At 32.0% G+C, this 24,985-nt stretch overlaps 4 protein-coding genes and 1 pseudogene across 5 annotated transcripts; 2 read left to right on the top strand and 3 right to left on the bottom strand.

The window, feature by feature from the left end:
- The first annotated feature begins 773 nt into the window (after positions 1-773).
- LOC108475612 (glycine-rich cell wall structural protein 1-like) lies at positions 774-1,719 on the top strand. Its single transcript, XM_053025956.1, has one exon. The coding sequence runs from the start codon at positions 830-832 to the stop codon at positions 1,610-1,612; it is 783 nt and encodes a 260-aa protein (XP_052881916.1). The 5' UTR covers positions 774-829; the 3' UTR covers positions 1,613-1,719.
- Positions 1,720-8,888: 7,169 nt separating this feature from the next.
- LOC108476230 (protein NPGR2-like) lies at positions 8,889-13,602 on the top strand. Of its 2 annotated transcripts, XM_017778372.2 has the most exons (7): positions 8,889-8,981; positions 9,204-9,280; positions 9,789-10,069; positions 10,236-10,488; positions 10,665-11,881; positions 12,315-12,468; positions 12,802-13,602. In XM_017778372.2, the coding sequence occupies exons 3-7, from the start codon at positions 9,812-9,814 to the stop codon at positions 13,116-13,118; spliced, it is 2,199 nt and encodes a 732-aa protein (XP_017633861.1). In that variant the 5' UTR covers positions 8,889-8,981; positions 9,204-9,280; positions 9,789-9,811; the 3' UTR covers positions 13,119-13,602. The 2 variants fall into 2 exon arrangements, with proteins under 2 accessions (XP_017633861.1, XP_017633863.1); XM_017778374.2 differs by lacking the exons at positions 8,889-8,981; positions 9,204-9,280 and adding an exon at positions 9,299-9,591.
- LOC108476232 (50S ribosomal protein L28, chloroplastic-like) lies at positions 13,331-14,816 on the bottom strand. Its single transcript, XM_017778375.2, has 2 exons — positions 14,520-14,816; positions 13,331-13,706 (listed from the first exon to the last, which is right to left on the bottom strand). The coding sequence occupies exons 1-2, from the start codon at positions 14,722-14,724 to the stop codon at positions 13,474-13,476; spliced, it is 438 nt and encodes a 145-aa protein (XP_017633864.1). The 5' UTR covers positions 14,725-14,816; the 3' UTR covers positions 13,331-13,473.
- A 3,683-nt stretch (positions 14,817-18,499) lies between these two features.
- LOC108476317 (multiple organellar RNA editing factor 2, chloroplastic-like) lies at positions 18,500-21,034 on the bottom strand. Its single transcript, XM_017778498.2, has 4 exons — positions 20,516-21,034; positions 20,109-20,206; positions 19,955-20,020; positions 18,500-18,886 (listed from the first exon to the last, which is right to left on the bottom strand). Exons 1-4 carry the CDS (start codon positions 20,935-20,937, stop codon positions 18,744-18,746), a joined length of 729 nt encoding a protein of 242 aa, XP_017633987.1. The 5' UTR covers positions 20,938-21,034; the 3' UTR covers positions 18,500-18,743.
- Positions 21,035-22,254: 1,220 nt separating this feature from the next.
- Positions 22,255-23,788, bottom strand: LOC108475765 (cyanate hydratase-like; annotated as a pseudogene).
- Between the last annotated feature and the right edge of the window lie 1,197 nt (positions 23,789-24,985).

Here is a 24,985-nt window from a genome sequence, read left to right as displayed (position 1 = left end):
AAGGAAACAGATTATTGAACTTATATGGACATATTTAGCTAACATATATGGTGTCCATGAATAAGCTTTCACCACACTTACTGCTAGATTGGGTGAATTTGTAGATAATATTTCTAGCTTTTAATACATTATTAATGAAGTCTTTTGTTTTGTTTTTATTTTTCAAGTTATACTAAGTGGGGTTAAATTACTATTGTGAGTTTCATTTATTTTTAACTTTTAACTTGCCAATTAAACTAATTAGTGGAGTAGTAAAAAATTGTACTAAAATTTTCAATTGACATCAATTTCAAGTTTAATCAAAATAACTCGTAATCCTACCTCTTATTACAAAAAATTCATTAATTATGAATATATAGAGCGTATAGGATACTTCAAAAGTGAATATGAATATTACCTAAAAAGAACTTATAATATAAATATGAAGTTAAATTGTATAAGGAAATTAACGCAAGTATAGAATTTTAGCTTGATTGACATCGATATTGTTGCTAGTGCAAGAGTACTTGAGTTCAAGTGTGTTGAAGTGTATTTATCTTCTTATTTTAAGGGTGGGAAAGGAATTATAGGTAATGCTAAATATTGTATTGTATTGAAAAAGAGTTTAAATAAAATTTTATAGTATTTTGGGGTTTTTTAAGTCAAAGTTAGTATACTCGCTATTGAGTCAAAAGGCATATTTGGTTACTTAATAATAGTAGAAATGACTATTTGGTTATTAAATGTGGTGAACGGTTATTAGTTGAAATGAATTAATGGGGTCCAAATTGGCTTATAAAAGCACTTGGGATGTTGGAACTGTCATGAACCAAGCTAAAACTCAAACAAAATGGTGAGTGTTACTAAAAGAGTTGTCTTGTTATCTTTGCTTTGTTTTAATGTGTTTGTAGTAAATGTGATTGCTAAAGAAGTGGTGAGTACGAAAGAGGAGGAAGAGAAGTACTTAACACAGGGAGGTGGCTTTGGAGCTGGAGGCGGGGGTGGTTTTGGAGGAGCTGGAGGTGGTGGTGGATTCGGAGGTGGGCATGGTGGTGGTGCTGGTGGAGGCTTTGGTAAAGGTGGTGGATATGGTGGTGGGATTGGCAAAGGAGGAGGTGTTGGTGGTGGATACGGAGGTGGCATAGGAAAGGGTGGTGGGATTGGCAAAGGAGGAGGTGTTGGTGGTGGAATCGGAAAGGGTGGAGGATACGGAGGTGGCATAGGAAAAGGTGGTGGGATTGGCAAAGGAGGAGGTGTTGGTGGTGGAATCGGAAAGGGTGGAGGATACGGAGGTGGCGTAGGAAAAGGTGGTGGGATTGGCAAAGGAGGCGGATATGGAGGTGGAATTGGTAAGGGAGGAGGCCATGGAATTGGTGGGGGGCATGGTGGTGGAGTCGGCGGAGGAATTGGAAAAGGTGGTGGATTTGGCGGCGGTGCCGGAGGTGGATATGGCAAGGGTGGTGGTTTTGGAGGTGGAGTAGGTGGTGGAGCTGGAGGTGGAAAGGGCGGTGGTTTTGGAGGTGGTGGGGGCGGTGGTTTTGGAGGTGGTGGGGTGGTGGAAATGGACACCATTGATATTACAAGCTTCACGATGCATGCATGCATGGATCAACATTCAATATATATTTATTAATCCAAAATGAGGCATCTAAATAAATATTGTTTTAACTCTTCCTATGTGCTCTACCTACTTTAATGTACGACAACAAAATAAATATATGTGAGTTTTAAAATATCAAAGATGAATATGTTTTATTTTATCATAATTCGATTTTTTTATTTACTTATCATCTGAATTTATATTTAATTAAAATTTTAAACTTAAACAAAAATAACTTATGATAAACTTATATGGGTGAAAATTTTAATGTATATATTTATTTATTATGAATATTTTATTATTAAATTGATGTCTATTAAAATTAAAATAAGTTTAATATACATTAAGACTCTAATGTTTATTAGAAGTAAAGCTTCATATTATGTATACTTATTATATCTATAAATATAGACTTTGAAAAACACGTTTAAACATCCTAGCAATAAAAATACATTCTCTTTTATTCTCCCATTTTTGTTTCTTTTATTCTCTTTATTATTTACTTTTTAATACGTTATTTGCATGATACTGCTTTTCATACTTCCTTCTAAAATTTATCTAGTTTCTTTTTTCTCAATTCTCTTTAAAAATACCTTCTTAATTATATTTATTACTCTTTAAAAAAATGGATGCTTAATTCATTTTTAAACTAAATTAGTATCAACTGTGGAATATTTAATTTATAACATTAACTCAATCAAAAATTTAAATATAATATAAATTAATTATAAGCTGACGTCATATTCGAATATAGTAACTAATCAAAGCCCATCTCGATTAGCAAATATTTAAAATACTTATCAAACGTCTAATTTTTTTTAGGTTAAAATGTTTAATAATTTTTTATTTATTCATTTGGAATTTAGTTTTTTTTATTTATATTTTCAAGAATTTAGTTTTTTATTTTTTAATTTCAAATTTTAGATTCGATTATTAATACTGTTAAAATTCTTCTTTTAATTTGTTAATGTGATCTTTTGAAACTAAAAAAATACTCACTAACTTTTAAATATATGAATAGTATCATAATTTTCCTACCCCTGGAAAAGGTCTTTCCCTTTTAGGCCGGTTGTGAGGAGGAGGGAATTGAACTCCCGACAGCATGATTCGTAGTCACGTGCTCTAATCCTGTGAGCCATAGGCCCCTCCTCATCTCCATTGGATCTTTTTCTCAAGAATACCTTAAAAAAAATATTTCCTACTTAGTCATTTTGGGTTAAAAAGATGTGAAAGTGTATTTATTTTTATAAGAATGACACGTTTCAAGGTGTGAAGTGAAAGAAAGGGAATTTCATAATTGTGATTTTAAATAAGACAACCTTTTCATTTTTCATTCTTATTACTTTTTCAATAACGAAGACTTGGAGCATATTTTAACCAAACTTTTAATATCTATTATGGTATTACACATTCATCCTATATGATAAATATATTAATCTTGATGTGATTATATGCTATAAAAATAATAATTAAAACAAATTACAATAATAAATCAACACAACATAGATATATAAATATTTCAGATTTTATATATAATACTAATTATCAATATATTAAAATGCACAAATTCTTTAAATTCAATTATTAAATAATAAAATAAAGTGTAAAAAAGAAGAAGAAGAAGCTTAATACCATTTTTAGCTTTCGTATTGTAAGAAAATTCTCACTTTTAACCTTTTTACTATTTTTATCATTTTATTTCCTACTTTCATTCTATCATTCAAATTAATCCTTTTATTTTTTTAATCACACAGTCATCTTTCTCCCTTTTCTTTTTCTTTCTTGGCTTAACTCAAAACTCAAGGAAAAATTTAGGCACCTCACTTTGTTTCAAAGGCGAAGTTAGAAAATTATTTGAAAAGTCGAAATTAAATTATATATTTTTACAATAGTAAAAATTACAATTTTATTATTTTAATAGTATATATCTTTATAATTTTTAAAAAATTAAATTAAATTTTTATTATTTTTGAAGGATCGAAATACAATTTTATTATTACTAATTTAAAATTTTATAAATTATAAAAATACTTAAATAAATTCTTTTTCATTTTAGGGCCGGGCACTGCTACCCCTGGCTCCGCCACTGCTTTGTTCTTACTCCCATTGCCTTATTCCAGCATTGGAGCTCTGATGAAAGAACACCCTTGGGCTCCCCTTTCCCCCGTCCTTTAACTGGTCGACCTCAAGGAAAGCATCGAAGGAGGTTCATTGAAGGTTTGAAACTCAAGTCTTCAATCCGTCGCTTTTCGTCAATTCGACATCGCTCTGACCCCCATGGCCATCATTCGTCAACATCTTCATCACCACCACGTTCCATATACTTCACTTCAAGAAATTGGGACCAATCCTAGCGGTTGACTGACAATAAAGCTAGAGCAGCCATTTTGGGGTCTTATGAACTTCCTTCTTTCTTGAGAAATTCTCAAAATTTTGTGTCGTTTCCAAGTCAGCAAACAACAACACACTGCCAGATTCTTAAAGCATTTTCAAATATAGAAACATTTCATGTTGGAATATATATATATATTTTTCATGAAAGAAGAAGAGAAATGAAAAGAAAAATATTTTATTATTAAGAAAAAAGAATAAAAAAAAACATGTTGGCATTTTAATCATTACAATGATGCGAATATAGTGTACACGTGTTAACTTTTGATTTTTTTAACAAAAAATATGGGTAAATTGAAAAAAAGTCACTTTTATTTGTCTCAGATTACGTTTTAGTCACTTATGTTTGAAATATTATGTTTTAGTCACTTATGTTATCGTCTTGTTACAAAGTGGTCACTCTGCTATTAAGCTCCGTTACCTACATAACGGCAATCATATATGGCAGTTCAAATAGATTTTAAATGTCAACTTGGATGTCCAATTAGGACGAGAATAAATTTTTAATTAAATAAATTTAATTAATTGAAAATTTTAAATTATTTACCTCTTGGACTGGAAAAGAAAATTCATCTGTCACCTTTTTCTTTTAATTTTCTTTTCCATTTGACCGAAAAAACTATTCCCATCCTAGTTGGACATCTAAGTTGGCATTTAAAACTCATTTGGGCTGTCATGTAGGATTGATGTTAGGGAGGTAACAGAGTTTAATGGTAGAGTGATTACTTTGTAACAAAATACAAACGTAACTGACTAAAACATAATATTTTAAACATAAAAAATTAAAATATAATTTAAGGTAAATAAAAATAACTATCTTTATAATTTACTCAAAAATAATTAAGAGCTTAACTTTAGTGACGGAATAAAAATAAAAAAGTAAAATAATAAAAGAGAGGATTTTCAATGATGAAAATGATATTAAGCCTAAGAAAAAGGTTAGCAATAAATTAGGGTGGCATTTGTGCTGACAAGCTGTGGGCATTGAATGGTAATTAGTACACATTTAATCAAGACAGAAACAGAATCATAACCTTCACTTTTATTAACTGCATATTTTCCCAATTCCAACGTCAATGTTGGAATTAAGTACAGTACAAGGCACAAGGATTATTTTGTGCCTAAACAATAATTTAGATATTACCAATACAATAATAATTAGAATTATTATTACAATTAATGTATATTTTTAAAGTTAAAATGTAAAAAATGAATAATTATATTTATGATCTAATTTGGAGGTGTTTTTTTTTTTTCTAGGAATGTGAAATAGGTTTGGATATTTGTAGATGCCTGTAAAATAAATATAAGTTTAGAAACGTAAAGTTTATGTTTGGATATAATATTTAGAGTTTCAAAAATTCAATTGATTCTCCAATAAATAATATTTTGAATTTTCTTTTTCAAAGGAAGCAACAATCCCAACAAAATTAAAGTCTAAATGTACACAATGCTATATTTATATTATAGTTTTATTATTCGAAAATTTATTTTATTAACTGTTGGCGAAATTCATATGAAATTGAAGATGCGACATATATTTTATAAAATATATTTAAAAATTAAATATTGTTACGATATTTGTTATTAGTGGTTCAAAATTTAAATGGGACTTGAATAGGTTCAGGTCAGATGCCATCAAGTTCACAAGCTAAGTTTGCAGACCAAACTCGCATGATAATGGTTGTTTGCAAGAGGGTACTTATATTCTTCGATGAAATCACACATGAGATCGCGCAAAAAATTACTTAAGCACGTGTTAAGTCTAGAATAACATATATATATATTGATAGATATAGAATATATCTAATATGACATATCGATAAACAGTATTTATATCATATAAATAAAGAAACATTACCATTTAAGAGAGAAAGAAAAAATAGTCAACGAACATATAAATTAACAGAATATTTCTCACATCCTTAATTATTTTAATTTTAAATTTATAATAAATTTTATATAATTAAAAATGAATTTAACTGAGTGGGAAACACGCTTTGTTAGATGGAGTAAAGTAGAATAGAAAAGTAGAGACATATTTGAGTTTTGTCTTACACAGTACATCTTCCCCCAAATTTATAATAAATACATTGGATTTGGATTGAAACCAAAGCAACACAACAAACACCTACTTTCCGACACATTAAACACTCCTCACACCTTTTTGGTGAAGCTTTTAATATACGTGTAGTTTCAAATATATATATATATTTAAAAGAAAAACCTTTTGGACTTGTTTGTACCTCCTTTGGACCATTATTCTTTATCATATCATTTAATTTATACATTCTATTTAATTTATTACATGCACATAAAATTATAATGTTTTGACGTAATATTTAGTATTTGATATTTGAATTTGAATTTTTTATTTGGTATTATTTATGTTCGTTTTATGATCTATGTTCAAAATTTATGATTGTTCTTAATGATGTTGTTTTAAGGTTTGAACCGGTACTTCGTGGTTGCCTTTCTCCAAGATTGAACTTACGTTTGCAATGTATTTTATCATTATACCCAATACTTGTTAGTTACATTTGTTTCTTAATTTGATACTTAACTTTTTTTTTTGTTTGATTTAGTACTTGAACTTGACAACTTTTTTTCTCCTATTTTGATGCCTAAGGTTTTTATTTTTTATTTGGCATCTGAACTTGATAGTTTTTTTCTAATTTGGTATCAAAGCTTTTTATTTGTCCAATTTGATACTTAAACGTATCAAATGTTATAGAAATTACCCTAAAACACTAATGGTGTTAGTTTTTATGAGGGGTCAGGAATAGTTAATGTATACTCATCATGTAACAGATGACATGGACGTTAATGGTAGGAATGCCTAAATTTATTTAGAGTTTCCTCTAGTTCGCTAAACAATATGTTCAAATTTTATTTTTCATAGAGTCTATGATTATTTTTACTGTTAATGACAAAGATAATTCAAGCCTGATCTTTAGAAAGCCTTCAATTCCACAAAATATTGCGAGTATCAGCAAAAATTTGTGTTAAAAAATTATGATTTGAGCTATGCTTAACGAATGACTATTAAGAAAACAAGAGGTTTAAAAAAAAGAATTTCATTAAGTTATATTAAAATAAAATAATTTAACATTTAAAATACAAAAAGAAAATTTACATCATATGTTTTATGTAAATTATACATTAATTATTTTGTTACCTAATAAAAATAACATTGCTAGAGGATTAGGTAACATTTAGTATAATGAAAAGTGATAACTTTCTTAAGAATTTAATCAGTTGAAAAGTTATTCCAACGTTTGCTATGTCAAAATAAAATTATTATTTTTAGAATCTAACATTCCCTTGAGAATTACTTTCCCATAAACATGATAATATGATTCCCGTGAAAAAAGGTGGGAAAATAGCTTTCTCATGTGCCCATGTAAGTTTGAAAGTTAAAAAGATATTAAAGTCAAAATTAACCCTTTCTTATTTTGGTTTAGGGTATTTATCTATTAAACATAAAGAAAAAGCTATTACCTCGTTCCTACTATCAACTCTCTTGTTATTTTAATTAATTTTTTAAATATTATTTTCTATATGCATATTTAATCATCTATATAGTATATTATTTATATATTATATTTATTCTTTATTCTTCTTCATATCTTTCCTTTCGATAGGTTGATTGATATTTCAATTTCATTATAATATTCATTTAAAAACAAGTTTATATATGCATTATTATTTAAAAAATATATGCAAGATAAACATGAAATAATTTTATATATGGCCAAAAAATTAAATACTAAATTAAAAAAGTCAAATTTATAGATACTAAATTAGAAGAATGTAAATTTATATATGAGAAAAATTTAAATACTAAATTAAGAAAAAGTGTTAAATTTATTAAAAAAATCCCAAAATCATAACATAGTTACCATAAGAAAAAGTTGAGACATACCATAAATTAATTGTTTATTTATGTTTAAAATGAAAAAAAAAGGGGGAAGAAAAGATTGGCAGGCAGCTAGAGGATTTGCATGGACCATGAAACCAGCATCTGACACTAAACTATAGAGAAGATTTCAAACTGGGGCCATGGACGTTGCCTTCGAGAAACTGTCTTTAATTTTTTTTTAAAAATAAGGGTAAATTGCACCTAAGATCACTAAATTATTAGTAAATTTACATTTTGGTCATTTAATTTCAAAAAGTTACAAAATGTCATTGAACTATTCAAAAGTTTTAATTTAAGTCCGTGAACTATTTAAAAGTCTTGATTTAAGCCACTAGGTTGTTAAGCAAAGGTGAAGCTTTGTTCACCTCTTAAAAATGAAAAACTGTAATTTAGTCCCTTTAGAAATAGTAAAATTATAAAAGTGCAACTTGGCCCTTCTAAATATGAAAAAAGTTAGTCCCTTAAAAATAATGGAGTTATAACTTAGTCCAAGGTAAAATTTTATTTTGATCTCTTAAAATTTTATAATTCAATTTCAGTCCTGTAAAAAAAATTGCCTTTGCCGTTGTTATTAAGTTGTTGTTTTTTTAAGTTTGAGTCGTTTAGCTAGTGAGCTCTAAGTGATGATTTGACAATTAGTATGGTGGATCAGTACCTATTAATGAGTAGAAGAATATACTTTAGATTCAAGTTGATCTGACAACTAATTATGAAAATTGAAGAAAGCTATTTGAATTTTAGTTAACATATTCATGACGTTCAAAATTGTTTAATGAAAAAAAGTGAATTGTAGAAGAGAAAAAGGAGGAGAGCTTTCGGTTAATACAAGCAGTGCGAACAGAGAAAGTCATACAATAACAGCCCGGTGAATTAAATAAAAAATTTAAAATAACTCAACGACCATTTTGTAACTCTCTGAAAGTTTATAACTAAAACGTAAACTTTCTAATAATTGAGTAACTAGAGTATAGTTTACCCAAAAATATATTATTTTGAACGGTTCAATAATTTATTACTCTCGAACAATGAAAAAAATTTGAAAACTTTTCCTTTGGTTCACATGTTTTTCAAGACAAAAGAACCCAACTGGTACAGTGTTAGATTTCATAATTTAATGCACTCATTCTTCACCATATAAAGCTTAAAACCTCAAAAAAGAAAATGAAAATACAAACTTTTTTCCAAATTGAGAAGCTAAAGCAGTAGAAGAAGAAAAACAAACAAAAAATAAAGTTGATAGCTTTGCTTTGGATTCTTGCTTTGCAAGTGAAAAAACTAATTTAAGGACCCATTTTTTTTTTTTCTCTTTAGGATTGAGTGAATTGTGGAAAATGCACAGTGATGAGAGTGTTTGGTGGGCTCAGTCAATGTTTTTTAGCAATGAAAAGGTACTTTCTTTTAGCTGTTTTTTAACCCCATTTTTTGAATGATGATTGTCAATGGTTTGATTAGTTTCACTAGTGTGTTTTCTTTTACCTCTAACTGTACCTTTCAAATTATGATATTTTTAGATTATTTTATTTTATTTTTTATGTGGTGTAGGTTGCTCTGAATTCATCATGCTTGTGTTGAATTTTTCTGGGTTTTTTTTTTTTTGTTATTTACTTGTGTTATTTATCTTTGATGAGAAAATTGGCTGCTTAAACCCAGATTTTGGATGTTTATGGTGATTTACTCAACCTGTACTGTATGAAAATAGGTATTTATTTACTTTTTTTGGTTTCAAATTTTGATTTTTACTTTAAATTTTGGGTTTTAGGTTCAGAAATGTATGGTTTATCAAGTGCTGAGAATTCAGGATATAGCTAGGGTTTTAATTCTCTTATTTCATGACGTTTTATGTTGGAATGCTCCTAATCTCGATTGGCTTTTGTGATGTCGATGCCGTTTTCGAAGGATTTTGAGTGTAACGGAACGGTATGGCGGTTAAGGATTGGATAAACAAGCGAGGATTCCATATTCGAGGGGGGTTTCAGAAAATGATGAGGTGTATATGGTCAGGACAGCAATTAAGAGTTGATGATACTAATGCTTCTTCCGAGTCGCTAGCGACTCGGGACTATTCGGTGAGTGGTTACTCGTCTCGAGCAGGCGAGATGGTGGAGACTAAGGCTGATAGTAGTAATATCGAAGAAGCTGAGTCATCGCTTCGCGAGAGTGGTTATCTGAACTATGAGGTCAGTACCATCCAATTTCTTAGTTGCGTTTTTGCACTTTCTTGATCTTCGATGTTTGAGGAAATTTCTCGGTGATTTTACGGAAGGAATGGATCATGGTGTCGATTAATGTCTATGTTAGATTTATTTACGGTATAGGCTTATCTAACAGATAGTTTAATTATAGGAAGCAAGGGCATTATTAGGGAGGCTCGAGTATCAAAAGGGAAATATAGAAGGTGCACTTCATGTATTTGAAGGAATAGACGTTTCTGCAGTGACTTCAAAGATGAAAGCTACCCTTTCTAGAAGATGTGAACAAAACCGACGCCGCTCGGAAAGTGAAGCTGCTCCTGCCATGTCTATGCATGCCATTAGCTTACTTCTCGAAGCTATTTTCTTGAAAGCAAAATCATTGCAGCACCTCGGAAGGTCTGGAGGTATGCCCTTTCATTTTCCTTATATTTTACTAGAGATGACAAAGCCTAAGCTGCTCCACGGGTTACCCACCTATACGCTCCGAAAGACTGAAATTTAGGCTTTCTTGATGATTCAGTGTGATAATCATTGTTACCTATTCATGCTTTTTAAATTTTTTTGCCTGATAATTTTACAGAGGCCGCTCAATCGTGCAAGATTATTTTGGAGACTGTTGAATCTGCGTTGCCTGATGGCCTGCCGGACAACTTCTCTACGGATTGTAAATTGCGGGAAATTTTGAACAAAGCTGTGGAATTGCTTCCGGAGCTATGGAAACTTGCCGGAGATCCCCAAGAAGCCATATTGTCGTACCGGCGGGCTCTCCTCTATTACTGGAATCTTGATACCGGAACCAAAGCGAAACTCGAAAAAGAATTTGCAGTGATGCTTTTATATAGCGGTGCCGAAGCAAGCCCTCTAACCCTCCGTGCGCAGATGGAAGGCTCATTTGTGCCGAGGAACAATGTTGAAGAGGCCATTCTTTTATTATTAATTCTACTTAGAAAGTTTCTTCTCAAAAGGATCGGATGGGATCCGTCGATATTGGATCATCTTGCTTTTGCGTTATCTGTTTCGGGGGAACTAAGAGCCTTAGCTCATCAGGTTGAAGAATTGCAGCCCGAGATCATGGAAAGAAAAGAACAATATCGTACGTTGGCTCTCTGCTATTATGGGGAAGGTGAGGAGATAATTGCTTTGAATCTTTTGCGGAATCTTTTGAATAGCCGAGACAATCCGGACTGTGTCCTGGAATTGTTGCTAGCCTCGAAAATTTGTGGGGAGAATATGAATTATATCGAGGAAGGGACAAATTGGGCACGGAAAGCTCTTGTCGAATTGAATGGTGAGTGTTGGCAGATGGTGAGCAAAGCAAACTGCTTACTGGGAGTTCTATTATCAGCTCAGTCAAGGATGGTTTCTTCCGATTCTCAGAGAAATTTGCAGCAGTCCGAAACAATTGAGGTACTCGAAACCGCAGAAAAGCTGATGAAAGAAAGTGACCCATACATCGTATTCCATATTTGCCTAGAAAATGCCGAGCAGAGGAAGTTGGATGTTGCACTTCACTATGCAAAGCAGCTTTTGAAACTCGAAGCAGGGTCTAATGTTAAGGGATATGTCCTTTTGGCTCGGATATTGTCAGCTCAAAAACAGTTTGTTGATGCGGAGACGGTAATTAACGCTGCTCTTAACCAAACCGGGAAGTGGGACCAAGGAGAATTGTTGAGAACCAAGGCTAAACTTCAGATTGCACAAGGGCAGTTAAAAAATGCAGTTGAGACATATACTCATCTTCTTGCCGTTCTCCAAGTTCAGCATAAAAGCTCGGGATCCGGGAAGAAACTTCTAAAGGTAGATTCTGAATACCCTTTTATCGAGTTTATCCTTTTGAAGTTGAATTGCCAAAAAAAGTGATAAAGTTGTATCCGGTTTACAATATTAGGAAAGGAAGTGAAAAAAACAATAATTTGAGTTTCCTCTCTGATAGAACTCGATACCATAAGTGTCTATTTGATAATGGTGAAGATATTATCGAGCATCTATTACTTTTTCATACTTGCATGTGGGTGCCGAAACAAAGAAGTGGCTCAATGTTCATGGATTCTCCTGAAGTTTAGTCTCATGCAAAACATTTTGGGTAAATAGAGTAAAAGGATACTTTATGTTTGTTTTCAGTTCACAAGTAAGATAGCTGCACGTTATTCCGAGCCACTAGCATGTAACTCGTAGAATCCAACGTCTGTCAAATGATTCTCTTATAAATTGTTCTTTCCATTCCTTGCAGACTAAGGGGAAGTGGGATCGAGGCTTGGAAATGGAAACATGGCACGATCTAGCTAACGTGTACATAAGCTTGTCGCAGTGGCGGGATGCCGAGGTCTGTCTCTCCAAATCCAAGGCTATCAGTCCTTTCTCCGCTACTAGATGGTACTCTACAGGTAAACACGTACTTTGTTCATCTACTTGTCGATAAATTATTCTAGATGTTTCGATTAGTACTGCATATCATGTTAAAGTTGCTGACAGTTTGCACTCGTACAAGCTTGTTGAGAGTTCTGTTTTCCGGAAAATTGGAAAACTAGTTTTAAGCCGAATCTTCTGATTTTCTAATATACATCTTTAATCATTCGCACTCTCTTTTGAACTCATTTTCTGTTCGATGCCCGTTATTGCTTTGTTCATATTTGTAATATCTAATATTTGCGCGATAGCCAATCCTTTTAGTTGGAGAACCAAACTAGTTTGCTAAACCCCGAGGGTGATTTTGTTAGGTTTATTGAACGAAGCGAGAGGGCTTCATCAGGAAGCACTGAGATCATACAAGAAAGCATTAGATATAAATCCCACACATGTTCCAAGTTTGATATCCATTGCTTGCATTCTCAGACAACTTGGTGGTCAATCAATGCCTATTGTTAGAAGTTTTCTAATGGATGCCCTTCGACTCGATCGAACCAACCCGGCAGCCTGGTACAATCTCGGGTTGCTTTATAAAGCCGATGTTAGTGCATCAGCCCTAGAGGCTGCTGAATGTTTCGAGGCTGCTGCAGTTCTTGAAGAATCTGCACCAATTGAACCCTTTAGATAAAAGAAACAACTTTGCCCGCATTTTGTTTTTATGTAATTTTGGACATGCCATTTTTGTAAATCTTATAGGTTAGGCTATCTAACATCTAAAAATGTTGAAAATCTTTATGTGAGTTGCTTCAAAAGTTTAAATTAAATTGGTTTATTTAGTTCATTTCAAAACCATCCCGAACTCTTAATATCCGTATCCGTTTCAGACACATACGATACCCCTTTCGAATTCAGATAACATATCAAGCTAAAAAGAGTTACATAAATTAACCCAATGTTTTACCAAATAGTGTTGTTTTCTGGTGAAAATGGTTTCTGCAAAACTAAAACTGGAAATCTAAAAGTTTAGTACTTTTTTTCTTTGATCATTCCTTGCGAAGATCTATCCCAGCCTTCTTAGCAACGGCATCCAATCCGTTCTTCTCGATGGTCTTCAACGCCTTGGTCGATAAACGCAATTTTACATAGCGTTTACCGGCTTCCCACCAAACCTTCTTGTATTGGAGGTTGACAAACTGTAATTTCTTCGTCTTGTGATTTGAGAATGAAACTTTGTTGGCTTTGTTCGCTTTCTTGCCGGTGAAAGGGCATATCCTACCTGAAAAAAAGATCAATAGAGATCATTGAACCGCCATTCATTTTCAGACTAGCAAATCGAATTTCACCTTCATGCTATCTCTAGTTCTATATCCAACCTAGAAAGCCATGACGGCCGTTCCACGACTCCAATAGCCATAAGTTTTCTGTTCGGTCTTGAACACTTAACCTGCTTTACCCGGCTCTTCGTTTGCTCTAGAGTATTTATATTTGACACTCGTATTCAACACATGCTCGAGTAATGTTGAGTATATTTGTATTGAACATGTACTTCTATCCGAGACGCCCTCTCTAATTCCGACAAAAAACACATTGATTTTAACTTTCATAAACTCTAATTTATAACCAATTCCGGCTTAGAATTAGCGTGCTAGGTAAGGAAAGGAAGTTGCCAATACGAGTTCTTAAAAACAATGTCACACTCAAACAATACAAAGATTATAACTCGGTCATATCCACCAATCCATGTCTAAGTACGAGCTGGACATAGATATCAAACACAAATAATTGGAGAAAATTGAATAATTCAATCAATATAGCTCCATATGCTTGTTCAAAAGGCAACTCTAAGCCTCAAACCAATCAAGCTCACATTGTAAATTTTAAAATTAAAATCAACAAACCCAGAAAACAATTTTCACTACCAAACTCCCCAAAGCACCCCACTTAGCATTACAAAATCGTTAACTTCAACGCCAGCATGAAATTTCACATAATTGAACAAAAATGAAAATGCAAAATTGAAAGAAACCCAGAAAGTTTTAATCACAAAGAACATATGACTAAGAAAACAGAAAGAGATGAAGGTATTTACGAGCAACAGGCTGGAGAGCAGGAGTGAAAGGGGAAGATATGGGTTTTAAAGGCGCCACCACGACAGGGAGGTTGCAAGAGATTTTGATGCCGCTGAGTTGGGAAGTAACGAAACCAAGAAATGGTGAAGATGGGTTCGTCTTCAGAGGCTCTGTTTTGTTGAACCGAAGAACTGAACTACTTCCCACAGTAGCCAACGTCGCCATGGTTGCCTTCTCTGGTTTTTTTCACTTCTTTTTGTTTATCTGTTTTGTTTTTGTGAAGGAAAAAAAGAAGAAAAGATTATTTGGATAATGATTTTGTTCATTTTTCTTTTCATTTGGGCCTGGGCCTTATTTCTATAAGGATTTAAATTTAATAATAGTATAGATATCGAATATTTGAATTTTTTAAGATTTAAATTTAATAAATCAAGTTTATTTTACAAAATTTTCAAATCCATTATTCGAAAAATAAAGCAATCTAGCTAATTAGTTATGTTGTCGGTATAATTAATATGTTTGTACGGGAAAGTGAACATCCGACTAATATGTCATAATTTAGAGTTTTAATTCTAGTTTGATCTTGTAAAATAATTAATTAATATGAATTTAAGTAATACAAATTGAAGGATGTGGATATAAAATTACCTCTAATAATGAAATTATCCAAATATAAATAAGATTATCTCTAATTGTCGAATATGTTACAATTTCCTAATTAATTTAATTTAATTTGTCTGACTAGAAACTAAGATTACCTACTATATCATCATGTACCTTTTTTATTCTTTTACTATAAGAGTTTAAGCTTATAGTATTTTATTTTATTAAAAATTTCTCTTGTAAAATAATTCCACATCTCATTTTTATTTAAATAAATAAAGCTAAGATTCTCGCCAATCAAAGTTACCATTCATTTTTATTTTGTTATGGCTTAAAGATAAATTTAATTAAAATTATAAAATGTAATATAACAAAATATTAATTGTTATAAGTCAATTTTGGGCCAGTTCACATCACACAAAGCCCAAATACAAAATAACCTACCTAAATACTAACTAGCCCATAACCTAATTTGACCCACAAAACCCAATTGTATTACAATTAAACCTAACTACCCATTTATAGCCCAATATAACAAGCCCAATATCATTTAACCCTTTTACAACCCAAACCCTTTAAACCATTTAATCCACCCTCGGCCCAATACTAACTTAATACCCAAACCCCACATACAAGCCCAAATTAGAAAAAGAAAAACAGAAACCCTAAAGCTAACCCTAACCTACTTCCTAGCCGCAACCACTCCCCACTTGCCTCTGCCATCTGACTAGCGCCGCTCCACCGGTCAAGTCCCCACCACCTCTCCAACAACTTGCACCTGCAACCAGTGAAACGAAAAGACAGATAATAATAGAAAATAACTTGTAAATAAGGTTATAAAAGCCGAATGAAAAAAGGTTTTGGGGGTTCGAATCTGGAATGAATGAAAAGAAACAATTTCAATACACACATGCAAGCAGTGAATCAAGGAAAATATAAGAAAAAAATACGAGTATAACACAAATCAGAAAATCAAAAGTCAAAAATCCGAAAACTTGAGGTGATCTTATTTTCTTTTATTCATTTACTTTTATTTTTTTTGAATCTATCGATCTACATAAATATATATAGTAAATACAAAAAAAAATTACCTTTGGTGATTTTCGGCCACCGTGTACGATGGCCGGCACGGCGGACGGTGATAGGCCCGACGACCAGAGGTCTTGGACCAAGAGAGAAAAGAGAGAGAGCCCCTTTCTTCTTTTTTTTCTTTTCTGAAACAAGAAGAAAAATGAAATTTTTAGAATTTTTTTTACTTTTATAATACAAGAAAACGGCGTCGTTTTGAAAGACCCCCAAACACGCCCAAAACGGCGTCGTTTTGGGGGCAACCTGATTACCCGACCTATTGGGATTAGGATCCGCGTGTTTTTGCGGAAGGGTCTAATTGCGCGAATGACCCTTCCGCTTTTTAAGTGTTCTACAATGTAGTTTATATTTATTTATAAATTGGCCCTGAAATTTAATTTATTTTATAAATTAGCCCCTTTTACTGAGCAGCGTCTTAATAATTGGGAATATTGTGCTCTTGGTCCCTCTAAGTCATGCGCGCGTTGCAATTTGGCCCTGTGTCGTTTTTGCTCTCAAATAAAATTTGTAATATTAATTTCGCTATTATCATTATATTATTGATACTTAATATTGTTATTTTTATATATTGGTATATATTTTCCTTACATATTCATACGTATATACTTATATATAGTGCTTTTTAGTTACTTTGATTTCATGTTATCATTATTAGTATTATAATATTATATTTATTATTAATGTTAGTATGTATTTTAGTATATGTGTATGTATATATATACTTTTCATATTGTATTATCATTTCTATTATTATTATATCTATAATTTTCACTATTATTATTATTATTTTTCGTCATTATACATGCAAGTATATGTATATATATAGATATTTTAGTATTTATTATAATATTTTCTTACTCTTATGTATATTATTTTTACTCGTTTCTTCACTATTTTTATTTCTATTTTAATACGCTTATATTCTTACATTATGTATATTATTATTTTTATTTTACATATCACGTATACATTTTTTTAATATCATATTATTTATGTATTTCTTGATATATGTATATATCTCTAATATATATAGGTATATCTTTATGTAATATTAGTATTGTTGTTAATATTAGTATGTTTTTAATTATGTGTGTATACATATTATGTAAATGTTTTAATATTATATTATATACGTTTTTTATATATTACGAATATACATGCCTTTTAAACCTTGTATTTATGTGTATATCATGTATATATTATTATTACTCTTATTATCATTATTAGTACATGTCCATTATATATAGAGATTTTTAATGCATATAGGTACATATTTATGTAGCATCGTTAGCATATGTATATAATATATTTTTCTGTTATTAATATTTCTAATATATGTTGTATATGTTCATTTTATATGTTATGTATATGTATATTTTATATATATATTGTTATTTTCTATTGTCATTATGAATATAGTATTTTTTTCTTATTATAATTGGTAGTACATCATTTCTATTTTTTGTAAATATTAATATTGTTGTTTTAATATTTCAGTTTTAATATTTCATTATTAATTGCATCGTTGTTTTGTATTATGTACGAATTCTTATTTTAAATAATGTTTTACTCATAATTTTTATTTTCAATAAATAAGGCAACATGCCGATTTAACATTAAGTCATCGATTTCATCGCTATGTTGGGTAAATATTAATCGACTCGTGTTAAAACGGTATATCCTTCTCAAAAGAAAACTAAACTTGAAATTTCTCGTGTTTTGATCGGATCACTATTAAATGTTACTTTGAACTTACAATTTTGAAAATTAAGATGACACTTGTTTATAAGATACAAATTTTGAGCGTCGCGAGGGTGCTAATACCTTCCTCGTACGTAATCGACTCTCGAACCCTAATTTTTCTTTGAATTTTCACGTAGACCTAAATTTAGCCTTCATTTTGTTCGAAAATAAATTTTCTTTCCCTAAAAATGATTCATTAGGTGTCCGATCACACCTATAAAAAAAATCGGTGGCGACTCACTTCTTATTTAAAAAATCAAACTTCAATTTTCAAGTTTTCAATAAATCACCACAAATAACGACTAAGCTAAAATTTTTACGTAATTTTTAATGTTGATTGAAGATGATATCAAAGAAATAAAAATTTTAATTTATTATTTCATTTTGAAGTGATTAAAATTGAGATAATTATTAAAAAAAAATCACATTAAAAATGAAACTCTAACTATTGCAATTGTAAGATTACGGGCTGCAAATCCATATGAGATTTCGAAAGGAATTGCAGATGAAACATAATTACATGAATCAACTACGCTGTCAACAATCAGTAAAAAGGAAATAAAAATTTAGATTCTAAGGAGAAGGAAAATAAATAAAAAGTAATATCATAAATAATCCTACATCAGTTTTTATGCTGAAACTCACGCAGACCACAAAACATTCAAGTTCAGAATCAGAACTACATTAAAAAACATCAACATAAGCTTTTCTTTTCCACGTCTTCTCTTCATAATAATAATGCTCCCATATCTCAAGGAACACTTAAAAAGAGTTCTATACATCATTTTCTTTCTTTCTAATTATACTTTTCACCTCATGTTCTCTCTGCGACGAACATAACGGGTCCGATCGTTGTACCTTGGTCTGTCTTGGGCCCTTTGCGGTGGTGGTTCCACCCTCCTTTGTCTTTCTGGTGATCGTTGAACAATCTCCCCATTAACAAACAATTCAGCTGCAAAATAATAATTGCAATTGTCAAATATCAAATATTATCCGTCTATCATGAGATTAAAGGCAATTTTTTTATGTATCTTCTCCGATAACTCTGTAATTCCATAAGTCAAAGCACAAAACATGAGTACCGTGAGGACTTTGATGTGAGTCCATTAGTAGACCAACTCATGACTAGTAACTTAGCGAAGATGGACTGAGGTAATAGGTTTACAAGCATTAGAATATAGACAATTTCTGTTTTTAAATTCCCAATGAACAATATTGGCTTCCATTGCCATAACATGCAGTTATCGACATAAATAAAGGATAAGATAATTGAGATAAATGCTCAGTTATTGTTTCAAAAGAAGATGCCAGAAACTATGTGCAAAAACAAAATAGTGTATCATCTCTATGAATCCGAACTCCATGTAGGATGAGATCAGAAAGTCATGAAAGATGCATTCACTGTAAGTCCATTAGCATTCAAAACTAAACATTGTCTATAAGACGTTTTAGCTTTGCCAAGATGGACTAAATGCATAGCTAAAATACTCAAACAAGAACTTGATCCCTTTTGATGGTGCAAACCATATGGTATAATGTCTTCTCCAGTTCTTCCTACTGGTTTGAACTCCATGTTGTAAAAATGGAAGCACAAAGTAGTGAGAGAGACATTTGATTTAAGTCCATTAGCATTCAAAACTAAACATTGCCTACAAGGCTTTTTAGCTTTGCCAAGATGGACTGGTACGTAGGCATTCCCTATTATGCTCATGTAAGTCATGCTAAACATCAGCATGCAAATTACCTTGTTGAGGTCAGTTAAAACAAATATAACATTTCAACGAGTCTCATATGAACTGATAGGCGATTAAAAACTTGAAAGAAAAAATATAAACAATAAAAAGAAAGTATACAAACGCAATCACATAACTGAAACAAGAAGAAAAACGAGCATTTTAATGACAGTTAACTACGCATACATCGTAATGGAAGCACATCTCCAATGTTAAATTAGCATTTTATGTAAATACTAGCAAAAGTTTTTGCAGAACTATATTAGACAAAGAGGCTAACAGCTTACCACCATAGTCCTTGTACTCGGGATCGACATAAGAATCTGGGAGCACGAAGAGAACGCCAGGCAATCCTGTTAACAAGAAAACAACAAAATTTATAAGTTAGAGTAAATGCGGAATGAGACAATCCATCAACTTAAAGGGAGCTAAAAGCAAGACCTTCTAGCTTATTTGAGGTCTCCTCGTCGATCTCGCATCCGAATCCAAAGTACCTCTCACACGAAACGTTGTAGATCTTCTTCTTAGCTTCTTCCTCGCTAACATAGAGACATTAGCAAATAAAAAATTAATATCAAACAGGATGGTCTTAAAATCCAAACTAAGTCTGAATAATGTAAGCAACAGAAGAACTCTCTAAATCCTGAAATGAAATGTACCATAAGCAATCTTAATAAAGAATCAATTCTTGTGAAAAACAAAGGTAAACCCAGAAAAATAGGTAATAAAAAAACCCAAGATATTATCTTCCTTTTCAAAATTAAACCAATTTTTTCCTTCCCATTTTCCCAGACTTTCTCAGCATCCAAACACCCAAAAGAATCCACGAAAAGAATTAAAAAAAAGACCTGCCGACGACTTTAGCAAGGGTTTTGATATAGCAATCGATCATTTCCTGCTTAGTAGCTCCTTCTCCACCGGGCTTATCCATGACGATAAGCCAATGCTCATAATCACAACCCGGAAACAGCGGGGCCATTTCAGTCGGCGGCCGGTCGCTGAAGTTCGACCCGGAGTTGAGCGGAGAGTAAGCGGAGTTCCCGGAGCGGTTGACGCGGCAACGGATGGAAGTGAAGCGCGTGGGAGCGAGAGGGAGACATCGGACGGCGTGGGAAAGAGGGGTAAGAGGGCGGCGGGAGAAGCGGAGGGAAGGGATGGGAGGAGGATGGGTGATGGATTTGGAGGAAAGGAGGCGCTTGGGGAGGATTAAGGAGAGAGAAAGGTGGCGCGTGAGGGTGGATGTGGCCGCACGGGTAAGGGTTTGTGCCATGGTGAGAGAAAGATTGAATTTGATAAGAGTCGAGAGTGTAAGAGAGGATAAACTGAGAGAGGGTTTTTGGGAGTGAAGTGGGTTTTTTCAACTGCTACTATTTATGTATCTCCTCTCTCCCTTTGGGCTTTCAATTGGGCCCAATTGCTTGAAAGTTATTGTTCGTTCGATTTGTGAGCTGAGGATAATATTTAGTAAATACATAATTATTTATTAGTTAAAATTTACAATTTATTCAAAAAAATTATATTTGTTTACATTTTGAATTTAATTTAATTTTTAATTTTGAATTTAAAATTGAAATAATAATTAATGTCAGTAAAGTTTTTAGACTCCACAAGCACTATCAAAGTATTGACAAGTATCTTATAGAAATATAGTAAAATATTTTTTTAAATAAAGATATGTACCAAATACTAACCTTAACATTTAGATCAATTTGTTAATACTATTAAAATTCTTTTGTTAAATTTATTGTATGACATTTTAAAATAATAATAATAATAAACTCACTTGATATCCCTGTAACAAAAAATAACATTTAATTGAACCGGATCATGGGTCGAGCCACCCGGCCCACCTAAAAAATGAGAGGGTTTGAGCAAAAATATAAGATCAAAAAATGGGCTTGGGTAAAAAATAAAGCTCATTTTCTAAACAGGCCAAGCCTCAAGTAAGCTTTTTTTAACCGAGCCTGGCCCAAGCCCAAATTTGCAAAAAAGAAGAAAAGAACTATTGTTGTGTTTTGCTACTCTTTCTACTATTTTATTATTATGTTTTGTTGTTGTTTTACTATTATTTCGCTTTTACATTATTACTATTTTGTTGTTGTTTGGATCTTGTATAATTATTGTTTTGTTGTTAATTTTGCTATTATTTTAGAGACATTTATTTTTAAGTTACACATATTCTAGTGTTATTTAAGTATAAATACTTTTTTTAATTTATTTTCAATTTGTTGAGAATTATTTATTTTAATATTTTTAGTATATTTGATGTATTATATTTTTAAAATTTACTTTTATATAAAAATAATATTATAAAAATTAATATGAGCGGGCCGAACCAGACTTGAGTTTTAGCATTTTTATTTAAATCGAGCTTGGGCAAAATTTTAAGCCCACTTTTCGTGCTCTAGCCTAAAAAACATGCCTAAAATTCTATTGAGGCCCGACCCATGATTACCTCTAATTGGAACAGACTTGAATTTAATAAATAATTTTAATAGTGCTAACAATTCTTCAAATTAACATAATCATTTTAATTAAAATAAAATATTTAGATTAACTAATCTCACTATAAAATTGAGATACCAAGTTATGTCAAAATTAAAGTATATAGATTAAATCTTATTAAATCTTAAATTTGAGAAAAGTATAAGGATCAAATTGAAATTTAAACATTCCTATAAACTAAAAAAGTAGAAGGATTGGAATTAAAATTTACCCATTATGCTCTCATGTAAAAAAACAAAAAGTATGAACAGATATTTATTGCGCAAGACCTTAGGATCTTCCTTCTATATATATGAGTATAGATAAGCAGCTGTTTATTGTTTTAACTGTTCGTTAGCTTCGATGTAGTCGTAGACTTTGAAGCCATATGCTCCGATTTCTGCCATTAGAATCAAGATTTAAATGAGTATTTCTCTCATTTATGTGTATTGCATACCAAAAAGAGATCAGCTGTGCTTCATTAGTGAACTAAAGCAATCAAAGGCAACAAACCTGTTCAGTATAAGGCAAAAACTTCCCGTCAAACGTCACAACAAAGCGGTCTTCCCCATCGCCGCCTTTAACTTTGTCGGCCGAGCGGTAAAAAACAGTAGCTGAAATTCTAAGCAAATACAAACATGGATTAGTGAATGACTACATGAAAATCAAACTCAATTTGACACAATTTGTCAAACTTTCCATGCTTGAAAGATGAAATGAAACCCAAACCATCGCTTCCAAGTGTACCTAATGTGAATCAGTTTAAACCAAAACCAATCCTACATCTTTTCTCTTGAATCATTCATCGTTAATAGTCCCTTGGGGCAACCTTAATTCATGTTATAAAAGTAAAGTGTATCCTATTGTAGTCTGTAACCAAGCATCCTAATGCAAACACCAAAAGACCCAAAAATTTGAACTTAATGTTCAATAAGGAAATTAAGCAAACATGTAGAGTTCATTTTATTTCTCGGTTCAAATTCATTTACATGAACCAAATGCTAACTATTTCTCCTACTTCCTAATTAGCTCAAACACGAACAACCAAAATATAATGAAGGGTTAATTGCATTAAACGTCAACTATAGACTAGATTGTAAATTAGTCCCTAAACTTCAAAAATTTCTAATTGTGTCCTTAAAAAAATCAATATTGTATTAATTAAGTTCTTACTTTAGTCTAATTGTTAACTCATATAGCATCATTAACATTTAGTACTTTTAAAGTTTGAGATCAATTAAGAATCCAATCTGGGAATGTGTGGTGCAGTTAACTACTCCTATAATGAATTACAAATAAAATGGGCAAAAGGAAACCCCTAAAAAGCTTACATGCAATTACCAAATTCTTCATTGGTAATCTCGTTTATGCTCTCACCATAATGCATAACTGCCTCATCCAACCTGAAACAAAAAATGGGTATTAAAAACGGATCCTCATACATACATGAAATAAGTAAAAAGGAGGAGGACCTGTAAAGAGTTGGTTAATGAATAAGGTTAAGATGATAGGATGGGAATGGGGATTTCATCATCTCACGGAGAAGCTCGCGTAGAAAGGGTTTGAGGGTTGAGCTGAGCCTGGCATTTAAGGAGCTGAGCTACATACACATTGGTTAACCCAGTTTCTTCCGCCATTTGGAACATGAAAGCAAGGCGGAGTTGGGTGCTCATACTCTGCCGCAGTATGATGTTAGTCTCCTTTCGAAGTAAATCGCATCCCAATTCAACGGCTTCAAATTTTTCGCCTACTTGTCATGATCTCCCTTTGTTACCTACTTGTTTCTTCCATATCTCATCGTAGCCTTTTCATATGCTTCCGAAGGTTTTCGAAGAAATGAGTAGAGTTTATTAACATGGAATTTCGGCAGAGACGAAAGTCCAAAAACCTTCGGAAACGCATGAAAAGGCTACGATCAGATATGGAAGAAATAAGTAAGGAACAAAGGAAGATCAAAGAAGGGCAAAGACAAGTAGGAGAAAATTTGAAGCTGTTAAAATGGAATGCGACTTACTTCGAAAGGAGACTAACATCATAATGCGTCAGAGTATGAGCAGAGCACCCAACTCCGCCTTGCTTTCATCTTCCAAATCTTGAAAGCAAGAGAAAACCATGACCTCGACCAGGCTGCCAAACTCCCTTCCGTTCTCCCCGGTTGGTTTGCACGCATAGCTGTTAAATTTTATTATTATTTCTTTTGGGTTTAATGTCATATTTTGCAATTAAAATTTTATAAATTGGTACATAAAATTCTAAAAAGTCAGATTTTAATACCTGAACTTTAATGCTGTTTATCAATATAGTATCTCTGACTAAGGGTGTTAATATTTTATCTGTCAGGACACGTGGGCCGTGGCCCACTTGTAGATGCCATGTGACACCATTTGTCAAAAAATAAATAAATGATCAAGTTAAGGGACTTTAAAATAATTATACCAATATATTTTAAAAGCGATAAAAAAAAATCAAACTTTTGACATTTCTACTAATTTCTTGCAAAAAAAATTATTTTATTAATTTTCAGAATTAATTTGCTATTTCTTTCTTTTTTCCCTTTTATTCGTCTTCTTCTTCCTTTCTCAACCATCGTCACCGCCATGACCAGCCTCCTTTCCGGCCCGAAAGTGATACCGGAGTGTTGTTCTCAGTCTCCTCTTTTGATATCTCTGATTATATTTCTCAGAAAACTTCCCAAAAGCTACAAAAATGCCTCTAAATTTTCGCACTTCTCTGACCCCGATCTAAAGATCCAACCGTCGAACCATTGTGTAAGTTTGACAATTGCTTATTCTAGGTATGGCGAACTTCTTCACCGCTCGGATTTCTCAAATGGT

Source organism: Gossypium arboreum, chromosome 3 (assembly GCF_025698485.1).
Source record: "Gossypium arboreum isolate Shixiya-1 chromosome 3, ASM2569848v2, whole genome shotgun sequence".
NCBI classification, from domain to species: domain Eukaryota; kingdom Viridiplantae; phylum Streptophyta; class Magnoliopsida; order Malvales; family Malvaceae; genus Gossypium; species Gossypium arboreum.
The sequence above is the reverse complement of the archived record's forward strand: the minus strand, read 5'-3'. Positions and strand labels throughout refer to the sequence as shown.